General features: G+C 28.4%; 2 protein-coding genes across 2 annotated transcripts; both read right to left on the reverse strand.

The window, feature by feature from the left end:
- Window positions 1-5,108: 5,108 nt before the first annotated feature.
- LOC129296012 (ethylene-responsive transcription factor 2-like) lies at window positions 5,109-5,786 on the reverse strand. Its single transcript, XM_054934610.1, has one exon. The coding sequence runs from the start codon at window positions 5,769-5,771 to the stop codon at window positions 5,115-5,117; it is 657 nt and encodes a 218-aa protein (XP_054790585.1). The 5' UTR covers window positions 5,772-5,786; the 3' UTR covers window positions 5,109-5,114.
- A 12,001-nt stretch (window positions 5,787-17,787) lies between these two features.
- Window positions 17,788-18,249, reverse strand: LOC129296013 (ethylene-responsive transcription factor 1-like). Its single transcript, XM_054934611.1, has one exon. It carries the CDS (start codon window positions 18,247-18,249, stop codon window positions 17,788-17,790), a length of 462 nt encoding a protein of 153 aa, XP_054790586.1.
- Window positions 18,250-20,853: the final 2,604 nt, after the last annotated feature.

Raw genomic sequence — 20,853 nt, forward strand, 5'->3', positions numbered from 1 at the left:
CCCTCTTATTGCCATGACTAGTCCATGATATTTTGGGTTTAACTTCATAATAATAATTCTCCTCATTCGTGTGTCAGTGATAGGATTCCTTGAATCTAATTTGAAAATTTCATTACAAATGGATTTGACTTTTGAAAAATACTCACTTAGTTGCATATCATTTTGTTGAATCAAGACAAGCTTATTCTCTAACAATTACAACATCGCATTATTTGTTCTTTCAAACAGCAAGGCCAACTTATCCCATGTTTCCTTTGGCATCTTTGCTTCTTTGATATATCTAATGAATTGTGGTTCAACAGTAACAACCAATATGAAAGAGCTTACTTAACCCTTATCTACCACTTCTTTAATTCACTCACCCCTTTATCTATTCTCTCACTCATGTCACACACATGCACACTAGTGTCTGTCTTTTCTTGCTCTATAACTCTCCTTTTTTATCACGTCCTAAAAATATAGGGTAACTAACACGGGTATGAACTACATTGCATATGCTCATATGCCTTAAAATAAAAATTCATTCTGTTTTTTTTTTAAAAAATTAGATTATATGAAAATTCTAAAACTTTTGTTATTAACTATCATAACAAAGTTTCAATATTTTTGTAAAAATTTTGACAGAATCTCCCTTCTAAATAGGATCTCTCAAAAATTCTACAACACAAAATTTTCCTAAACATGGTATTCATCAAGAGCTCAGCTCCTTCCAGCCAACAGATAGCATAAATATCAAAATAAAACTCCAATTATAGCTTATGTGGAGCAACTAATCTTACTTCTAAACTAAAATACATGAGTCTTAAATATTTACATCAAGAGATAACAATACCAAATAAAATTTCCATCCAATATAGCTATATGTCTTTCAGATGTCAGCATTAGAATCAACATCAACTAATAAGTCTGAGATCAAGATAATTCTTCAGTAAATAACGCCCCACCAATAAATAATTGAACATAAATAAAAAAATTGAAATAATTATGCAATTTAAAGAGGCAACGATCTTTATAAAAATTTAATAAACTTCTGAAATAAAAAGATTCTATAAAATTTTAAATAAAATCTCAAATTCTTAAAATATCGTATCAAATAATATTATCACTTGATTGTAAGGAAACAAATAAATAAAATAAATAATTATAAATAATTTACTATTTAAAATCAATGGGATGTAAAATTTTCAAATAATCAAATTCATATAACAGGGATTTATCAAAACAATAAACAAACATGGACACTCAGTCCATGAGGGTAAATAACCAGATGCAGTTGAAGCTTCGAAACAAACGTAGACACACAATTCATGAAGGTAATACTAACCAAATACAGCTGAAGCCATAAAACAAATGTGAACACACAATCCACGAGGGTAATACTAACCAAACACAGCCGAAGCCACGAAATCAAACGCAGGTATGAAACCCATGAATATTAAACATGAGTGCGATGCTCATGAAAGTCAAACTAACTAGTCGTAACCATAATGTGCTAAGGGTTAACAGAACTGTCGCTAACAATTAGTGTTTTGTAATAAGTCCCTTTCAAATCCAATTTCAAACATTCGAGAAAATCATCAGTAATAAATAAAGTTTTCATTTTCAAAGTTGAACTCACATAAATCATTCTCTATATCAATCGAACATTTGATAAAATGAAATTTTATAATCAAAGTTCAAACTTGTATTTATTAATTAATTAAAATTTTAAAACTAATAAAGGTAATTTTACAAAATAAAAAAATTTAATAAACACACTATTTAATAACCACATCATTGTTATTAAAACAATTTGCATAAAAAAGGTATTATTTTAGTAAAGAAATATTTATTGAAAAATTAGTTGGAACGTCATTTACTTATTTGAAATCTCCAAGATTCAAGAATTCACCACTCAATGTCAATAAATTTCTTCTTCTCCAAATACCCTATAAATTAAATTGATATTTTTAAATAAGCTTTCTATAAATTCAATTATTTCATCCCAATATTACCACTATATAAAAAAAATAACTTTAATAAGTTTAAAATATTAAGAGCATAACTTTACATGTAAAACTCTCTCAAAAACCATAGCTCAATATCCCATTAAAATACCATCTCCCCTTAATCTTTTTGTCAAATACCAATCATGTTTCATTTTCAACCCACGAGCTTTTAGCATTTCAATCTTTTACCACCAAATTCATCCACAACCATCTATTTTTCAAGAATTTAAATAGTTCGATACTAAATTCATGCTCAAAATTCCTTTGAATCTTCAACTTAAGTTCTTAGAGAAATATAGCACTCAATGGGAACATCTCATTCGCAAGGATCAATCAAATAAAAAAAATAAAGAAAATCACATAAAGCTTCTTTTAATAAGTATAATGTTAAACACCTTATATGCATAATTTTTTTGATTGCAAGGTGAAACCAACTTCTTTTTCTTTGATTCCATCTTCCAAAATGCTCTAATATATAAATAAATAAACAAATCAGCTTTTAAATTTCCTTTTCTTCATTGAATAAATTAGTCTTAACTTAAAAAAAATTAAATCATCATCTTCCACATTTCACATGACAGCACTAAACCAAAATTCAGTTTCAATTTAACCCCTCTACTTCTCACACAATCACGGTAGCAGCAGCAAAACACATAACAAAATTTTGCAATTTTAACATCATTATTTCTTGCATTCACACGCACAGAACCAACCATGGAAGGAAAAGAGATCAAAGTTGCTTATTCTTAAATGAACCAAAGATGCACGAACAGGGAGAAGAAACAAAACCTCAGCTCAATAGGGAGGAGGATTCAGCAACAAACCTCTAAAATATAAATTGGAAATTTAATAACATTCATTCCACTAAAATCTTCTATCGAGCATCCTTTAGAATATCTAATACTGTCCTCAAACAACAACCAAGGCATAAATTTCAGTTTTCCTCTTCAAAAACCACTAAAAAACACAAAGACAAAAAAACTCACAGCCCTTAGATACACACTCACGGACGAGCAAGAGAAGGAAAAGAAGAGTCAATTACCCATATTCCTAGTCACGCAAGCTGCTGGAGAAGATGGAAGAGACACTAATTTGGACACCCAAGACCACTGCCACGCACTCCACATCAGCCCAGAATTACAGAGCACAAGGACGAGCCAAACCAGTGGTGAAAAGCAGAGGAAACACTGGCGGAAGGAGGAGAGGCGATGGGAGGATGATGATCGGAGGCTGCCGCGTGAAACATGTAGAGAATCGAAGGGGAACGGAAAGAGAGCGACAGCACACAGAATGATCGAAGAATCCAGAGAATTTGTTTCCCCTTTTGCTTGGGTCTGAACGTGAAGGAGGAGAAGAAAAATCCAAATATAAAAAAAATTAAAAAAATTATAAGTCCCTAGATTTTTTCTTTTATAACATAAAAGATAAAGAGACTTTGATAATTTTTTTTATAATTTAAACTAAATAAAATTAATCTATTAATTAAAAGAATTTAAACTTTCAATATTCAATAACTTATTAACATAAGTTTCACTGAGTCTACACTCACAATTTACAACAAAATTAATTTTAAATAAAATATAAATTGAGAAATTTTTTTTTAAAATTAAAATTTAAGATCATTACATTTCTTTTCTTCGATCTCTCTGCTGCACACAGTAGCTGATGCACATACGTATTTGTAGTTGAGATATGTCGGTTAAAGTATTTGTAGCGGTATCTAGAAATTTATCAATGCCATGCTTCGGGAGAGATGAGAGAAGTGTCCGCATTTTTCTTAACAAATATCCTATCTTTACAAATTCTATAATGAGATATTATCACCGAAAATTCTAGAGAGAGAGAAGTTGATGATTCTCAACACCCGTTACATCACATACATGTAAATTGTTCTTGTTTTATTGTTATTGTTGTTGTTTTTTTTTATTGAAGAATTATAATAAAGTCATTGGATGTTTGATCATCTCTGTTTTCTGAAGGTAGCTTCTGAAAGAGTTGTTCGCTAATTTATTTAAATATATTATAGTAATAATTTATTTATTTATTTATTTATTTCACTAAAAAAATTAATTCATTTATTCCCAATCATGTGCTTGTAGAACTTGCAAATCAATGTTCTATAAATCAAATGTATTTGGAAAAAAAAAAAAAGACTAAATGTGTTTTCCTCAGAATTATTTAATCTATCATAACATGTTTCTTATTCATCAATACAGAGAAGCATAATGATTAAACAATACTGTAGATAAATACTTGTTTAAATAGTAGGAGAAATTACATCTAGGTTCCACATAAAAAAATTTATTATTAAAAAATCTCATAAAATTTACAAAATATTCTTAAATTTCAAATCATCTATATTTACAACTTAGTTAAGGATGTTGACAATTGGATAATATTCATGTATAATTTGTTAGTATTTTAAAATTTAAAAGTATTTTATAAATTTTATGAAATTTTTTGATAATAAATTTTTTTATATGGAATCTAAATGTAATTTTTGCTAAATAGTATTAGAGGGTCCTAGCCTCTTTGGTCCTTACATTTCGCGTCGTGTCTAGCTTTTCCGGCAAAATTATTAAGATCACATATACGATAAAATCTTTTATAAAAACGAATTAAAGTCTTTCGATTAAATTAAGATTAAGTGAATTGAAAATTAATTCACTTGAAAGATCTTAGTTCTTTTTTCCCTGAATAACCTTACCTTATGATTCTTTTTACCAATTTTTCCATTTTTACAAAAAAAATTAAATCTATATTTTTAAATTTAGTTTTTATATTATTTTTTTATTGCACGCATGAATCCTCAAAATTAGAAGTAGCTATGTTCAATATACTGTTGGACATTAAATTTGAGCACTTTTTTATTGAGAATTTGTTTTATATTTTTATTTTATAAAATGATATTAACATATTTTTTATTTATGTTGTTTTTATCAAGTAAAAAAATATTTCTCCAAACTTAGTCCCCCACTACTTATTAGAATATTATAGATTATAGAAATATTCAATTTTTTTTTTTTTCATTTCCTTCAAAACTAGTACATGACGATGAACAAGCTAAGCACGAAACTGGGTGATAGTACTTTAAATGAATGATATATTTTGTCAATTTTATTATCATCAGAATCTGACGTGGCTTCTGTTTGATGCTAACTTGTTCAGTAGACCGGCCAGGCTTTTCTTCTTACTTGATCCTTGAGATCCATCATGCTCAGATGTACAGTTCGACGGCGACGAAGGTTCCGGCGAGCTGAGCCGCTTCTCTCTAATGACCACTGTTGCCGTCTCCGGCGGTGGCTCCGATCCAATAAGGTGTGGGAAATTGAGCTTGGCTTTTCTACCACGCATCTTGAAAGCAGCTCTATCATAAGCCAAAGCTGCGTCCTCCCCGCTCTCATAGGTTCCAAGCCATGTCCTTGCGCCGTTCCTCTTCGGGTCCCGGATCTCCGCCGCGAACTTCCCCCGCTGCCGACACCTCACGCCTCGGTAATTCATCCGTCTACATGGCGCGTTCTCCTCATATGCCACGGATCCTGCATCATTTCCATTAACCCAATTATCACCAGCTGGTTTCACAGTGTGGTCATTCTCGCCGGGAAACACCGTACCACTGGGGATACTAGCACCCAGATCCGGCGAAGCCGTGTCGCAGTTCAAGTTGGAAGTAGGGTTGCCGGCCGCCGTGAAGGTGCCATTCATGAGAGTCATGAACGAATAAGGACCATTTTCAATCAGGTAATGTTGAACTGATTCAAAAGGAGAACGATTAGGGTTCATTTAGAGAAGCTAATAAGTTTGATGAGAGCACAGAAGCAATGGATTATGGATCTGTGAAGCATGGGTATGTATGTATGTATATATGTATAGTGACTACTGGCTTGTGTTCTCAGTGATGATGATGTTATTTAATTATTGTTTCCTGGAAACTTCAACTGTGTCAATTTTGGAGTAGCTGTGATCGCGTGTGTGGTTGGTTCATTGCTTTAATTTGTTGTGCAACAGGCAGCATGACGGAAGCAACATTAGTCAAAGATTAAAAGCCTAATTATTCATAGATTAAACAAAACCTCAAAGCCCTCAAAAGATATTACACGCCCTGTATCTCAAATTATAAATATTTTTAAATAAGATTATACATATTAATAAAGCTTATTAAATATATTTTATATTTATTTTTTAAAATAAAAATATAAAATTTAAAAAATGTCCTTCATTTAATATTCCATTTATCAAATAATATCAAAGAGAGATAATATAATAAGAAAAGTTATATTAAAAAAATTTATTTTTATCAAAGCATCTTATATTTTGAATCACCTAATTTTCACCAAAAATATCTTATAATTTGCGATGAAATGAGTGCTATTCATAATAAAAACAAATAGTCTTTTGTATTATAGATTTATAGTCAACCACAAACTATTCCCATAACAATGCCGCCACTTTTTTTCTTAGCAGAGATCTCAAACTTTATCTGAATATTGACATGTTTGTATGCATATGCATTTAATTTGATTGTATATGAGAAAAAGACATGATTTCTTGGAGAACTCTGGAATGCTCAAGCGATCAATCTCAGCTGTTTATTTTTGGTAGACATTAGAAATAAATCTTTTTATTGACTGTCTCTCGAGTTATCATTTAATAATTAATATTCTTATTATGTTTTGTTAAAAGTATGAATATTACTTTTTATTTTTAAATTATTTTATTTTACTTTGAAATGTTGAAGTATTAAATGAATCCCATTTTTTGTGTCGGTTTAATAGTTTCGAATAAAGTCACGTGTTAACGGACAAACAAGAGAATATTTAGCTTCCCAATATCCCGTCACGGTGTGTTTCAATGCTCGTAAAATTTGAAATAACCAAATTTAAAAATTTGTTTTGTTTTTATTAAAATTAAAATTATAAAAATGATAATAAATTTATTTTATTATCAATATGAATAATACAAATTTAATCTAAATGGTTTAATTTAATATTATATATATCAAAATAAAAATTTTAAAAAAATTACTATTAAATTTAGATTGTTTAGAGTGCATTTAGATAATTAATTTAAAAAATTATAAATTTTTTAATATTTAATTAAACCATTTAAATTAAATTGGTGATAAAATAAATGTATAAAAAAATTTTAAAACTTTATTTTGATAAATATAAAAAAAACGTTTAAATCAAAATTGTTCAGATCTTATTAGTCTAGTGGGCAGCGCACCCAAGGGGGACAATATCAACATCATTTTCTAATTTCAATGAATTTCAGCACGTGGTCATAATCTTCACCGTAGCTTCTTGGAACCTACGCATCAGCAAACGGTGTTTTAAGTTTTATTATGATTTTATATTTCTTCTTTTTTAAGGCAGCTTTTGTTACTGAAATAAAACAAAATAAAATGAAATTTATTATAAAATTTACACTATTTATAAGTCATAAATAATATTATAAATGATTAATATAATGTTCATGTCTTGTTCAACACAAGAAGCCCATATGTAATCAAATCAAACTAAATTTTATTGGTATTTTAAAATTTACTGGATTAAATTAGAACTTAATAATATTGGATATTTTAGTATTTGAATTTTTAAATTTTTTTATTTGAAAAAAATCGAACAATATTGTAAAGAATAAATATACGGTCTTAATTCATTCCTAAAATGTGTAGGCCCTCCAAGATGAATTATTCGACATTGCTGTCACAATCAAACCAAAATCATTGTATTTAGGTTCAGCTTTGAAATTGAAAAATGCCGTATTCTATATAAACATAGAAAAACTATTTATGTAAATATAAAGAGAAAACACAATAATTGATCCTTGTAGCTTCATCAGATTTTGCTTTTAAAAGGTATAGTTTTTTTAGTGTTGTCGATCTCTATAGTGTCAAAAAGATTATGTGATGGTTGTTTTTCAAGTCTCTATGATTTCAGTTTTTTTGAGTATTTTTATTTTATATAAAGACTTAAAACACTAAAAAAAAACTACAGAGATTAAAAATAAAATTTGATAAAATTATAGGGATAAATATTATATTTTTACAAATATAAATGTTTACATTGTCCTGTCTATGTTGTCTAGGAGAATAAGCTGTTGTTGGTGAGAGAAAAAGACAAATAAAATGTGACCTCGCGCGGCCTTCACTTCATGTGTCCTTTTCTTGTCCATATTTCTCTTCGAAGATAGGAGAAATATGCAGCAGGGGGCTGGTCGAGGAAATTAAATTAGTTTATTTTGAAATGATCTCAAATTCGAATTTTAAGATATGTGGTTGTGAAAAATAAATATAATAAATGCATTCCCAAAGCATTCGTTAGTTTAAATTTGGGAGAATTTCATTAAAGGACCGGTGATGGGACTTATTTACAAATTAGACCCAAAAAAAATTGAAATATCAGTACAGGATTTTAGGTTTGAATTGAAATTAAATTGAAAAGAAAAATGACTAAAATATCATTTTTCAGTTAAATTGAACAAGACACATAATATATTTAACAAGTAATGACAAGGAATTGACAATTAATATTATGTGTCTAACAGGTCAATTACATTACTTAAAAAGTAAACTTGGCAATAAATTATTTAGTACATGTTAGTATTTGAATTAGTAAATTTGGATCTTAGATTTATAATTCATGTATTTAAAATATTTTACTTGGATAGTATAAAAAATTTCAAGTTCAAAGACAATAAAAAGGGAGTTGGGAAATTAAAATGGAAAAAGATAAAAGAGTTAGAGTAGCTAGTATTTCAAATAACAAAGGTATATAAAGGATTTAAAATTTGGCTGAAAGAGTAAATTGGCTCTTAAATTATAAGTTTAAAAGCTTTTAGAATCCTAAACTCATTTTTGATATAATGTTTTCCTTCAATCTTGCCCTTACAGCTAACAATAGTTAACAATTTGACTATTAGTTGACTAAAAAATTGTAAAAAAAAGATCTCAAAATTATATAAAAAAGACTAATAAAATTTTCCTGGTCATGTTCTAAAATTTTTTTTGTCATTGTTTGTAATTGTTTTTGTCATTTTGTGCACTTTTGAGGTCCTTTGCTGTTATTTTTTGATTGACTAATAGACAAAGTTAACTTTTATTAATTGTAAAGGTTAAATTTAATCATTTTCAAAAGTTGATGGGGCATATTACACAAAAAATGAATTTATGATTGTAGACGATTCATAGACTTATAGTTTAGGGATTAATTTGTCTTTTATCCCTGAAATTTTTGAAGAAATTGTAATAAAATGTGAATTTGGATTTGGACATAAATTTTTGAATCTAAATGGTCAACTTGGTTTAAATCCAAAAAAAAAAAAAAACAAATCTAAACTTCCATGCAGTCTCACACAGAGAAATTATTGTGTATGAATCTGGTGCATCAGGTCATCTACACTCTATCCAATAAAACTGCACCTCACAAACTTGACATTAATAAAATTTCAATTGTATGTAATTGAAATTATTAATGACTTATATTATCAAAATCTATAATTGTCATTATCCCGGAAAGGAAAAGGATGGGAGAAAATTCATGTGGTCCAAATTTTGTCATTTTCATGTGTGTAGTTAATTTTCTTTGAACACGCTTTCACATGTGTGTAGTTAATATTAACCACCACCTTCGTTGTCTCTTTTACTAGCTGCCGATGCTATGAATTCTATGTTGGCTTCTGATCTTTGCATCTTTGTGCATAACCGTGATGGGGTTGGTTGATCTCTTTTGGCTTTTTTTGCCTCTTGTTTCCTTCCTTTTTCGTCTTGCTTTTAGACTTTTGTCTTGACTTTTTCCTTGCTTTTTGTATTGTTTCTTCTGTAGCTTTTTGCCAGTTTTAATTTGGCCCCAAAAAAAATTAAAAAAAGAACACGCTTTCACACAAAACCAATGAAAAGAAAGGGATCGCTTGACTTCAAAGTTAAATAAAGCATCACTTTGTGGACCAATGTGAACTTAATTAGCAACATTTTTTTAATAAATAATTGTCTAAAGATTAAACAACTTGCATAGAATATTATACCTTAGACAATCGATGTTTTGTTGACAACACTATTTTAATGCAATATATATTAATGTTCACCACTTTCTCTTGTAGAAGTACATATGTATGAGCAAAAAGATTAATGAAATATTGAAAGTGAGTTGACCAGACCTATGCATAGTCCATCGCTCGTGTTGGGCATTCACACTGCAAATAGACTTGGATTGGCTACTTTTTCAGTCACTAAAATAATGATATCTTATATGTTACTCCCTCCATCTCACATTACAAGACATTTTTAAATAAAATCTCACATATTAATAAACCTCATTAAATACACTTAACAACTTTATTTCTCCAAAACTAAAATATAAACTTTAAAAAATGTCCATTATTTAATATATTGAAAAGAGATGGGACGGAAATTAATTATGAAAAAAGAAAGAGTAACATTGAAATTGATACATTTAATGTAACCTTAATCTATTCAAAATGTCTTATATTTTAAGATGAAGAAACTCTTTTAAAAGTGTTCTATAATTTGGGACAGAAAAGGTACTTTAATTTGAAAACATTTTTATCTTTGAACTATGACTCGGCTTATAATTGACTGCACAGTTTTGAAAAATTATTGTATATGGTGTACTTGCAATCAGTGCTAATTTATTGTGTTGAATATTCAATGACGAACTAATTATATATAAGATTAAAAAAAAAAGTAGTGAAACATTATGCGCGAGTCTGGAATCACATTTCTGTTTATTTTAGATGAAAGACGAGATAGAGCATAATACACTGGAATTTGATATCCACATCTGAACCGAAAACATTAAAGCATGGTATTTGGATTGGTGAATTTAGATTTAAATTTAAAATTTAAAATCTTATATTTAAAATTCATGTATTTTAACTAATAAAATTAAATTAGCATTTGGATTGGTGGATTTAGATTTAAATTTTACATTTAAAATTAAAGTATTTTAACCAATAAAATCCATGCATTTTAAATATTTTGTTTGGGTAGTTTAAGAATTCCAAATGATGATAAATAAATTTATAATCAAAAAAATAAAAAATTGAGAATGACCAGTTTATAGCTATTTTTTAATTGAATGGAATTTCAAATGATTAGGATGCTGGGGGAATTTAAAATTATAAAGAAATTATAATAAGAAATGAATTTGATTTTAAATCAAATCTAAATTCATAAATTTTCATGTATCTAAATGTGAAAAGTTTGACCAAATCCAGATTCACATTAATCTAAATCCACCATAAAGTAATTTTATGAATGTTTTTACTTATATCCCTCTTCTTTGTTTAATCTAATTTTATTAGATTTAAGATTTTTTTCCTAGGTTAACTTGACTCGATATATAGATAGATAGAGCATGATGGCATATATTATTATTGAAGCTAATTTCCCTTATCATTAATAATTGTAAGAATAAGATCTAATCTAAGCATAGTTGTGTTATGCATCACTTATTTGAATTCTGAAAATCCAGTCAGACTCACACTGTGACCATCCTAATTATTCTTAAACAGATCTTTCTCTCGATTACCCATCACATTTGAATTGTGTTCGTTATATTATTCTTTTTTAATTAATTTCTTTTGTTGAAGAATTATATTGAAGTCTTATTCTCCATCTAATCCACACGTGCATTTTCAAAGATAAGTCTGAAAAAGTTGTTTGCTAATTTAATTAAATATATATTATAATAATTATTCCATTTATTTTATTTCCCAAAGATTTGGGTTTCAATGACATGTGCTTATGCTTGCCTTGCAATCTATGTTTTTATAATCAAATACGTTGTCCTCAATATTATTATTTAATATAACATGCACGTTTCTTATTTTAACCTTATCATATTGTTTAAACAATCTTTGTAAACTTTTTGAGGTCCAGGCCCTAGGCTTTTTTTTTTTAAAAAAAATATATTTAGAATTTTACAATTAATTATGAACATGGTAGCTAGAAAGTGGGAGACCAAAATGCACCAAGCCAATGCCACTAATTATCTTAACATATTTTTCTTTCATTAGGTCAAATATTTGCATATCAAATTTTTCAATCATGCATATGTTACTTTATTCTCATCAAGATTCATTTTCGTTCAAGATCATGAGTTGATTACCACAATCAATCAAATAAATGTTGATTATTGGACATTAGGGGTGCTTGTCTGCAGGAATAATTAGTTTTGTTGTAGTTTTTTTGTGCGTCGGGTGGCTTTTGCGAAAATATTTTCGCTAATGTTTAAAAATATTTTAGGAAAATGTCAAACGCTAGATTTGAGATTTTTGGGAAATGAGTCCGGAAAGGATGAGAACGAAAACAGAAGGATTAATATTAAATTTGAATATTCATTTACAATTTTCAAAAATTTGACACACACGTTTGATGATCCCGGAATATAACATTTATCTTGGACTGGTGTAGTGTATTCTACATGGAGGTTTTTATTTCCTTTTATGTTATGTCTTACGTAGTATTTTTGTACAGCTTCTTAGTAGTCTTAATTAGTGTCCTTTCAAGCTTCAGGCTTGCCATTAGTACTAAAAAAGAAAGAAACATTTATCTCCAAATTTGGGGCTGATGAAAGAGTATGAACTTTTAATTTCAATGATGAAATAGTAGAATTAAAAACTATAATTAGTAATATTAATTTAACAAATTGATTCTAATAATTATATCTTAAATTGAAAAGCTTAAAGTAAAATATTCTTATAAATAATAAAACGAGTTTGATTTGTGAAAACAAACTTTGATTTTATAACATGCAAATTTTTTTAAAAAATGTAATAAATACTTATAAAAAACAATAAAGTATTTGTAGTTTCTTATAATAAAAAAAGGAAGGAGTATTTTTTAAAAAAGAACATTGGAAATAAATGAATGCTTGATTTTGACCTTCTAACAAGTCAAACATCAAGATACAAATTTTGTCACATCTCTCTTTATATTTGACCACCACCAATAATGCTTCATATGCTAATACATCGATCATCGTAGCTCTTAGATAAATTGTGTATTTACTACAATGATCTTCATTTTGCAGTACTTTCCTCAGACCATCATCAACCGACACACATATTCTGTTTCCATGCATTACAAATCTATCATCATTAAAATTGAAATTTGTCTTATTAAAAGACATGAGAGGCAAGGACACAGGTCAGATATTACCAAATAAAAAGTTTCAATTATTTCTTTAGGAATTTCAATGACAAAAATCTGTTGTTTATGAAAAACTACTTATTATCATCAACAATCATATGCACACTTATATATAATCCATAGCAAATTGCATTATTTATATTTCTTTTAATATACCACGAGTGTTTGAATTGTTAGCATAAACTTTCCCCTACATGGATCCAAGAAATTAATTATTTTTTTTTGTAATACAAAGAAATCACTTTTAATTAATATCACATTGATCACTTCTACATCTCAATGGTGGATCCAATCGTAATTACATGTCATAATAATTTATATAAAACACTCTTATAAATGGAAAAATTGCAAAATTCTCCTAGCAGGAAATTTCTGAACTAAGAAAAAATGATAAAATTATATTTGCCTATAATTTTTAACTATATATATATATATATATATATCACACGCATGGTGACAAGTTATTGCTAAAAGTTGAAAAGTCGCTGCTGATTATTTTTAGCGGTAACAAAAGTCACCACAATGTCGCTGCAAGAGTTTTTATCATTGATTACCTTTTAGCGATGACAAGTCAGTCATTGTTGATTGTTAGTTTTAGAGGTGACATTTGTTGTTGCTGATTCTCAACTTTTAGGAGTGACTATTTTTTAACGGTGACAAAAAGTCACTACAATGTCACTGCAAGAGTTTCTATTGCTGATTCTATTTACGGTGATAAAAAAAGTCGTCACTAAATTGTGTACAATTAGCGGCAACTAATGTCACCATAGAAAGTAAAATTTGTTGCCACTAAAAAATAATCACTGCTAAAAGCTAAGAATCAGCAACAATAAATGTCACCTGTGAATGCCACTGAAATTAACAATCAACAGCGACTGACTTGTCACCACTGAAAGGCATCAATTAAAAAGTGATTCTATTAAACATTTGTCACATGGCATTCCACATCAACTCTTGGCATGATACCACATCATCCTTTAGGTGCTTTCCACATCAGCTACAATTTATGCTATTTTGGTGAGAAAAGCGCTCTAGCTGATTCGAACGCGGGACCGCAAACAAAAGAAGAAGTAAAAATCATATGGATACGATCTTCATTGTGTGTCTTGATCAATTGAATCGTTTCTTTGTAGATTCCAATACGAAGGTTTTGTAGACTTGTTTCCGGGTATTCCTTTATCATTTCATCCAAGAGAAAGAGCTCTTCTAATTTTATGAATTTTTTTTAGAATACTCTTTTCTTGAATATCATTCAAGAAAATTTCGAATTGCCTAGTATTTGACCAATTAGTAACCCAAGATTTCATATTTTTCTTAAATGAGAAAGAGATCCACCAGGGCAAAAAGACTATAGATGTAAGATATAGAAGGGGAATGAATGCTTTATTTTTTGCCATATTTCATCTTTGATGAAGTCAACTTCACCTCATTCATCAACTCTATATGATAAGAATATTTCTATCAAGTATAAGTTCTATTCAAAAGCTTAAATTAGTTGGTTGAAAAACCCAAAAGTCTAGTCTGGGGAAATTGAGAGGTAGAACTAGCCAAAATAAATCTCAAATACATTACAAATAGAATTTGATGCCTTCTTTCATTTCTTTCTATTTTCTTTCATATTTTATTCATTTCCTTCGACTAGTCAGTTAACAGCCAACCACTCTGCCATTGAGCTACTGAGGAACAATAGGAAATTAGATATCATAGAGTTCAATTTCCATTCTCAACCCATGACCAATATGAGCTTGAAGTTTCCTTCGTAACTCGCGGAACTTCTTCGTAGTGGCTCCGTAGATCATATTATTTTTTATACGGACTATATAATAATCATTTGTTTCAAACAATCATACGTTGGAAAATGTTCTATTAAGAAGTAATTTAAATTATTAAAAAATAAAACTAAAAATGAAAATAATTATAATATATAATATTTCCAACTAAATTACATATGTTTAGGAAAAACTTGCATTATATATTTAAGATACTTTTTTTCCCAATTAAATCATGAATTGTATTTTTTATATTTTTTTATCCTATAAAAAATTCTTATTATTAATACATTAAAATCCACATGTCTTGATTTAATTAGATAAAAGTACATTAAGTATACACAGCTAAGTATATAAGTCTTGCCTTTATGTTCATAACAATTTGTGTTATATATATATAGCACTTTAATTATGTGATTATATATTTTAATACTCCCTTTGCTCAAACTATAAGGTATTTTTAATTAAATCTTATTTCTCAATAAATTAGTTATTTATCTTCAAACTAATATCATCTTTCCATATTTAGCATTATTTAATAGGGTATTTAATTTCTTAAAAAATGCCTTACATTTTTTTAATGGAGGGAGTAACAAAAAATTTTAAGTAGTGGAACTATCTTATTTTTACATTACATTTTACTTTTTTAATCAATTTTTATCTTTAAATTGTAATTTTATAAGAAAATTATACACTATATTATCTTTTTTTTTTGTATTTATGCAGCAAGATAGCATTATAAGAAATTATATAGCATCACATTATACATAGATATATTTCATATATTATAAAAATTAAAAGTAAAATTTTAAAATATTTCATTTCATTTCTTTTCATCTTTCTCTTTACCATCATTAGCTATCAAATTGAGAACATTTAAACTAACATCAAGCTTTAAAGTTATTAGTATTAAATATAAAATTTGAATTAAAAAATTAGATTAGATTAAATATTATTCTATGAATGAATGAATTTAATTATCACATGTCTAATTTTCATAAATAAGTAGTATTATTATGTAAAATATTAATTTAATCAAAAAACATTTGAAAATAGAGACTCAATACCACATTATATGCATTCCAAATTAAAATATAAAACAATAGGCTTTTGAATGCAATTATTACTTTACACAAGCGTATGCATTGGTCAATTCAATTAGATTCAATATTAATTGAACAATACCAATAAACTAAACTAGCTTAAATTGTTGGACCAAATCAAATTAAACATTACTTGATACCGAAAATAGCCTAAAATAATATATTTTGGCTTGATTCTTTAATTTGGTTCATTAATATTAAATAATACCTTAACCTTAACCTTATTTTCAAAGAATTTCTTTATTTTAAAATATTACTTTAACCATAAAATATATTAAATGAAAAGTCATTATGTTATTTTATATATACATCATAAAATTACAATAACACAAAAAAAATTAATGTCTTAAAATGTTAAATATTGAATTAAACAAAAAAATAAATAATTATGACGATAACATCTAGTTACTAGAAATAGTTACAAAAGTCACATTTTCAATGGCAATATATAAAGTCGCAGCTAAAATCACACTTTCTATAGTGACTCTAAAAAGTTATCGTTGAAAGTCAACTTTTTGCAGCGACTTTAAAAGTGGCCGATGGTTGTAAACTTTTTGCAGCGATATGCACTTGTTGTAGTTAAAAGTTTGACAATTATTAATGACTTTATGTTGTCGCCATAGAAGGTCATATTTTTAGCAGTGACTTTGCATGTCACCACAGAAGGTCGAATTTTCAACGGTGAATTTTATTATTGATATAAATTTTTTTTAACAGCAACTTTTTAGAGTCATCACTGAAAGTCACCATTGAAAGTCATTTTTTTTTGGTAGTGTATGCACATGATAATATGTTATGAGTATAAATTCAAAGAAAGGGTTATAATTCAAAAGATTAGTCTATTGAGAGAATGTGTTCTCTAGACTTATAAAACAAAATTTTTTTTGAAATTAATACCTGCCCCAAGGTACTGATTGAGAGCAATTGATAGATCTCTCCTTACTAAATTGTTACATACATAAGAGTTAAGGTTCGAACTTTTAATTACTTGTTTAAGTAACAAGAGTTTCTACCACTTATGACAATGTTAGTTGGCACTTATAAAACATACTTCACTTGTAACAAAACTCTTCTATAAATGTATTTCCTTTAGAGATAAAAGTCCAAAAATAAAAAAATACTCGCAATATAAACAACTATCCTTAAAATGATTTATTATTTCTCATATTTCAGTCTTGCACCAAGGGTTATTCAAATATATGTAAGTGCTGAAGTGCATATAATTATCAATATCTTCATTATTATTCATGATCTTTATCGAGACTGAGCATCTTAATACCCAAAAAAAAAACTCTCAAAATTAATTAGAAGCTTGTGCCTTAGCTTATCTTCTAATTAATTCAATGTAATCATTGCAATCACAACTTCGTTTTTTTTAAAAAAAAAAACTCTCAAAAATATTCAGCACATGGTTTATTAAAAGCAATAATACAAATCCAGAAAAAAGACTGTTTCGTTGAAATTAAAGATTGATCTAATTATCCTTAAAATTGAAAAATAGGGTATCGAATATCAATGCATAGACGAATAACAAAGATAGAAAATACATAAGAAAAGAAAGTTCACGAGAGCTACATAAAACTATATAAATATATATATATACACACTCAAGAATTCCATGATTTACAACATATATTTATTCAACCCATGATTTTATTATTTATATTCTATAATTTTTTCTCAACTAAATGGAGAAGAAGAGAAAAAAGGACCTATGCCTTCATCAACACCATTTCCAGCTTCTGACTTAGGTTTCAATTTGTTGCTATCTTATTCAATAGGCCAGCCAGGTTTCTTCTCTTACATGACCCTTGAGATCCGTCATCCACAGATGTACTGTTTGACGGCGATGAGGGTTCCAGTGAGCGGTGCCGCTTCTTTCTGACGACTACTCTTGCCAGCTCCGGCGGTGGTTCCGATCCAATGTGGTGAGGAAAATTTAGCTTTGCTTTTCTACCTCTCATCTTGAAAGCAGCTCTATCGTACGCCAAAGCTGCATCCTCTTCCCTCTCATAAGTTCCCAACCAAGTTCTCGCTCCGTTCCTCATTGGATCCCGGATCTCTGCCGCGAACTTCCCCCATGGCTGCCGCCTCACGCCTCTGCAATTCCTACATCTTGGTGGCGCGTTACATTCACGCGCCACAGATCCGGCATTGTTAACACCAGTCCTATCACCTTCTTTCATAGCGGTGTCGTGCTCGCCGCTGGAAAACATCGTACCACCAGTGGAGTTAATACTAACAACCTGCTCGGTAAAGCAGCAGCATCACAGTTAGGGTTTAAGTTTCAAGTAGGGTTATTGAAATTGAAGAAGACATTCATGAGAGTTATAGAGGAAGGATCATGATCCTCAAGAAGGCATTGATGAACTGAATCTGAAGAAGAAAGATTAGAGATCATTTTTTGGAAGCTAATTAAGTTCTCTGTGAGAGTATAGAAGCACACATGAGTATTGAAACATGGCTAATTATATATATTATGCATAATGACTTTTGTTTGAAGGGAGGGATTATTAATACATTATTTTATTCTTGTGTGTGTTGTTTCCATGAAACTTCAATTTTAATTTTAATAATAAAGACTCTGGAGCATCGCAAATAAAAAAAAGAAAAAATTTAATTTGGAATATCAACGCATGTGAATGCTTAACTCAAAAAAAAAAAAGCAAAGAAAAAGTTGTGAGTACTAATTAAGTATATGTACAAGGTTAATATTACTTTCTTGATCGATATATTGTAATTATGTTTATAATATGAGGGTTTCTTTATGTATGGTACTGTTAATAATTTAACTGCTCGCTGATCATTTGCTGTGTTTTTTTAATACGGTAGAAGTAATACGAGTCAAATTATTAATATCTTACAAATTATTTAATTGATAAAATTTTCATTATTAAATATTGCACGCGTGCTGGCTTATGTCATATATTTGAAATATAAAATTAGAACTCATTGCAGTAATTTGAGAAGTGCTAAAAAATATAATCAAATGTAAGTGTCGAAAAATATGAAAATACATCAAAATATAAAAAAAAAACAGGAATGAAAAACAGTAAATACTAAATTATTTTTTTCATAAAATTTTTAAATATACAAAATATTTTTCATAATATCTCTAAATAATATAAACTTTACTTATTTTCCAAGTGTAAATAAACCAACCTTTAATGATCACAGGGAATGTGACGCCAACTCTTGTTATAAATTTATTTTTCTTATATTTTTTGTGTAAAGTATGATAAATTTATTCTTCAATCCAAAATTTTGCCAATGATGTAATAATGAATGACGACGCATTGCATAATAAAATAGAAAAACGTACAAAGATGCTATCAAATAAAAAAAGAAAAAGTAAAAAGAAGATAAACCAACACAGACTCAGCTGTCTCAATAAAATTTGCTAATGATAAAGAATTTCGGCACGTGGTCCAACCCTTTGACCTAGAAAACTTCTTGGAATCTAAAGATTATTGTCTTGAATCGATCAATTATTAATTAAAAAAAAAAGGAGCAAAGGGGGGAAAAAAGAAATTCGTTGTGCTTTGTTTGTAGGGTCGAGCTAAAGTTTATTGGCAACGAAATATTTGTTTGAGGAAATAACAATTTATATTGATCAAAGAAAACTAATTCTATTAATATTTCAAGTTTTTTCTGTAAACTGAAGGCCACAATTGACATTCTTTATCGATAATCTGACTTATAATACTTTGCATGTGTGTTAACTTGATTTAATGAGTTGTTTACTTAAATATTTTTTTTAAAAAAATTGATGGATTCTTTCATGTTCAGGCTTTGATATGTTGTCTTTGGTTAGAGAAAAGTGCGCGCGCGCGTGTATTGGTTTCGTTCATCATTTCATCTTATGCATGTGAGCTCCACTTTCATTTTTTTTTTTTATTGCCAATTATACTAAACATGACCCATATAAATCAGGATCGATATAAATTAATTATAAGCATGATCCTTTTTATGTTATTATTGAATTCAATTAGGGTCAATATAATTTAAAATAGAAAAAAATATGGTCATTGGTTCCTACACTTTTAGCATGTTTTGATATAGTCCTTAATTTTAGTTCCTATATTTTTAAATATGACTATAAGGACTTAATGATAGTTAATATACATATCAACAAAATTAACTCCTTCGATGCTTCGGGAGAGATGAGAGAAGTGTCCAGATTTTTCTTAACAAATATCCTATCCTTACAAATTCTAGAATGAGACATTATCACCGAAAATTCTAGAGAGAGAGAAGTCGGTGATTTTCAACACCAGTTACATCACATGCATGTAAATTGTTCTTGTTTTATTATTGTTGTCGTGTTCTTATTGAAGAATTATAATAAAGTCGTGGGATGTTTGATCATCTTTGTTTTCTGAAGCTAGCTTCTGAAAGAGTTGTTCCCTAATTTATTTAATAAATTATAGTAATAATTTTTTTTTTTATTTCAGCAAAAGAATTAATTCATTTATTCCCGATCATGTGCTTGTAGAACTTGCAAATCAATGTTCTATCAATCAAATGTATTTGGCCGAAAAAAAAAAAAACTAAATGTGCTTTCCTCAGCATTATTTAATCTATTATAACATGTTTCTTATTCATCAATACAGAGAAGCATAATGATTAAGTAATAGTGTAGATAAATAGTTGTTTAAATAGTAGGAGAAATTACACCTAAATCCCACATAAAAAAATTTATTATCAAAATTCTCATAAATGTATAAAATACTCTCAAATTCGAAATTCGCACATTTACAACTTAATTAAAGTATTTGATAATGGGACAACATTCATTCATAACTTGCCAGTATTTTGAT

Source organism: Prosopis cineraria, unplaced genomic scaffold (assembly GCF_029017545.1).
Source record: "Prosopis cineraria cultivar Desert tree isolate PC_DT_omini unplaced genomic scaffold, ASM2901754v1 PC235, whole genome shotgun sequence".
Classification (NCBI taxonomy): domain Eukaryota; kingdom Viridiplantae; phylum Streptophyta; class Magnoliopsida; order Fabales; family Fabaceae; genus Prosopis; species Prosopis cineraria.